Here is a 3,436-nt window from a genome sequence, read left to right as displayed (position 1 = left end):
TCCCCAACGTCGATGTATTTTTATGTGTCTACATGATTTTAAATGAGCCCACACACTTTTTGTTATCAACAAGAGATTTATGAAGTAGATATGCGTTATTTTTTTCTGATAAAAAAAAAGAGTAGATATGCGTTATCAACGTACTATTCACTTTCAGAAAGACTAAACAGTGCGTAGACATATGCTTGTAAATACTTTTCTGAATAGTTCTATCTCCATCAATGCGTTTTTCTTCTCCATATGTTTAGCTAAAAGATCTAATAATTTTTTTTTTGAATAAATGTTAAATTTTATTCATCAAAAAGCCTGTTTACATCATGTGTAATCCTATTTCAAAAGAAAAACCCTTTACAATAGATCTTCTAAATCAGAAACTATATTCTTGTCTCAAACCAAAATTGAAGAACTCTTTCCATACCCTTCCTCCTATCCTTCTTAATCAAACTCAGCTTGTTTCTTATACCCTTATCAATGGTCTTCTTCAATATAGCTATAGGCATAGCCTTCTCCCCATGTCTTATTATGTTCCTTTCACGCCAAATTGCATAGATAGCTGATTGAAATGCATATCTGATGCAAAAAGACCTCATCCTCTCTCTACTACCATCACATATAAGAGGCACAATAATGGACCAGACATTGGAGTATGAGCTTCTCAGGATTCCAAGAGCAAGATATTCCCAAACTTGTGAAGAATAGGAACATTCAAAGAATAAATGATTTCTGGACTCCGTTGTCATTTATTAACAAAAGATCTAATAATTAACAAAAGAACCTTATATATAATACTAGGGTCGGCCCGCCCTACGGGCGGGATATTAGTTAATTTGATATTCACTAAATGCTCGAGTTGAAATTTGTTTTAAGATTCAAGAATTTGGTTATCTGTTATGTGTTACTTATTAGTATGAAGTGGTATAGTTGTTTTAAGATTATTTTTGCTTTGGTATTGTATCAAATTAACTAATTGTCCGACTCATAATTATAGATGTACAAATGTGGATTTGTGATAAAGTTTGATGACAATACTGTTTTTTTTTTAATTCTTATTCATAGTGGAGTGTGCATGTGTCAGAAAGAGGCCTATATCAACTTTTATGTTTTTGCGTATGGATTTTAAATATATATTATTTTGTATAATGCATACTTGCTCTACAACATTTGCTTGTAGACTAAAAAAACTGTTTTCTATATTTTTAAAAAAGAAAATATTTAGTCTAGAATATAACATGGACATATGTATTGACTATATATAGAAGTTGGGTGTTATTTTAAAATGACATATGTATAGAGGTTTTTCAACCATTACTTCTGGCACAAAACATTTATAACTGCAAATACCTTCTTTTAAAAGCAGAACTAATAAAAGCGTGTATAATAAATGTATTTTGATATATATTATATGCATCAGATTATAAAGGTTGGAAACATTGCAAAACTGTTTGGAGCAAAGTTTTTAACTTCATGATCTTCATCTTGACGCTAGTTCAGTGCCGGCCCTGACTACAAGCATAAAAAGCATGGACTTCCAGCCGACACGATATTAAGTATTTTTGCGGCCACATATTTATAAAAGTGAGCCTAGTGGTTTTAAAAGAAATTACTAGGGCTGGAGGTGCTGAGTTCAATTACCCCTGACAGCCTTTTGTTTTATTTTGGCGATTACAGTAACGTAATACATGCTTCCAACAACATAACTTTCAAAATAGATATGACTACAACGAAAACGTGGGACCAAAATGCATTATTCGAATTCATGCAAGTGGATAGAAAGCAAGACGGGCCAAACCACACATTCCTTCGGGTGCATCCACATCTCTCTTGATTCTCATGTAACCATTTTCTCCCCAAGTTCGTCCCCATGAATTCTTCAGTAACCAATACTTAATCCCTTCTTCACTCATCCCGTAACCAACTACTGTAACGGCATGAGTCAGTTGCGTCCCACAGTCTCCGTCAAATATGCCACTCCGATATTGCTTAAACGCAGGCTCGTGGCCATTTATCGCCACTGAAACAGGCTGTTTAGATACTGCCTTTAGCAATGATTGCTCGTCATTACTTGGAACCGTCTCGTATCCACTGATGGTAGCAGCAACGGAATAGGTTGATGAACATGTTTGTTGTGACTCCTGGTAAGGATAGTTATCTTCTGTTGTGATTCCTTGGTTTTCGATTATGTACTCGAAAGCCTTGGACATTATCCCTCCCGCACATCCTTGGTTGTAGTCTCTGCTGCAATCCAACAACTGCTGCTCCGATAGCGATAGGAGCTCTCCTTTCGCAATCTGTGTTATGCCTTCTACGGCTGCCACCGCCGAGAAAGCCCAGCAGACTCCTGTTTCATTTTTATAAATTATATATATTATTTTTAAATGTGATGTAAACCGAATTATATAATCATAAATAGGTTGTCTGCTATATTTTGTGTCTATTAATTACAACAATGGTTTAGGTTAAAGTAGTATAGCTATTATTGACAAAAAAAGATTACCACAGTGGCCTTGGTTCTTAACGGAGGTAACCGCCCCCTCCTGTCTCCAATCCATGTTCTCGCCAGTGTCACTGACATTTTCATGTCTAAACGACACCTTTTTGTGCGAACCTGACGATGAAATTCTTAGCATATCTTCAGGAACCACCAGCCCCATGTACCTCGCCCGAAATTCCTCGTCCGTGAGGTCAGAGAACTGACTGACATCCAACGTGTACGTTATGTTCGTATTCATGTTGTGCCTCTCCACGAACTCCAAGTTCTTCTTAAAGATCTCAAACCTATTTGTTTTTTCAGATTCATCGGAGTAAACACGATGGAAACGAGCCATCCATTGCTCATGTTTCTCCGCAACAGCAGAAGCTTCAAAGAGTCCCCCACGAGAAGTGGCTCCTGAAGTTCTAGAACTCAATATAATGGCTAGAAGCAATAAAGTGATCGAAGTCATTCTTTTAGAGAGAAATGTATAAAAGGTTTTCTAAATATAAATGTTTGGGTTTCAAGGAACGAGTAAGAAGGTGGCGTTATATAGAGATTGCAAACTGTAAGGTCGCATGTTTTTTCTTGAATATTCTGACGATATTTTGTTAGGTAATGATCGTTGCCAATTTCAACACGCTAGTAAGTCAAGTACATGGCCAATCAAGCTACACTAAACTTACTTTGATTGAACCTCGTTAATCATGATAACAAGGTTGGGCCCCAAATCGTGTGATGACTTATACAAGTGGGTCCTATATAAGATAGTAAACAAGCGATTTGACAATGAGGTGGAAAATTCTGCGAAAATTGTACATGATTGAAATTCTCATTAGAATAAGTGGTCAAATTTCATATATAAATTTATTTATTTATTTTCCATTTTGACCGTTAACTGCTTAAATTATATTAGGATCGAGAAAAATACATGTATCCAAAGAACCAAACACAATCCGATTAGAA

The 3,436-nt window shown here is 35.8% G+C and overlaps 1 protein-coding gene across 1 annotated transcript; it reads right to left on the bottom strand.

The window, feature by feature from the left end:
* Nucleotides 1–1,588: 1,588 nt before the first annotated feature.
* LOC106447662 (zingipain-2) lies at nucleotides 1,589–3,082 on the bottom strand. Its single transcript, XM_013889639.3, has 2 exons — nucleotides 2,495–3,082; nucleotides 1,589–2,338 (listed from the first exon to the last, which is right to left on the bottom strand). The coding sequence occupies exons 1-2, from the start codon at nucleotides 2,940–2,942 to the stop codon at nucleotides 1,755–1,757; spliced, it is 1,032 nt and encodes a 343-aa protein (XP_013745093.1). The 5' UTR covers nucleotides 2,943–3,082; the 3' UTR covers nucleotides 1,589–1,754.
* Between the last annotated feature and the right edge of the window lie 354 nt (nucleotides 3,083–3,436).

Source organism: Brassica napus, chromosome A1, assembly GCF_020379485.1.
Source record: "Brassica napus cultivar Da-Ae chromosome A1, Da-Ae, whole genome shotgun sequence".
Lineage (NCBI taxonomy): Eukaryota > Viridiplantae > Streptophyta > Magnoliopsida > Brassicales > Brassicaceae > Brassica > Brassica napus.
This window is presented reverse-complemented; position numbering and strand designations above follow the sequence as displayed.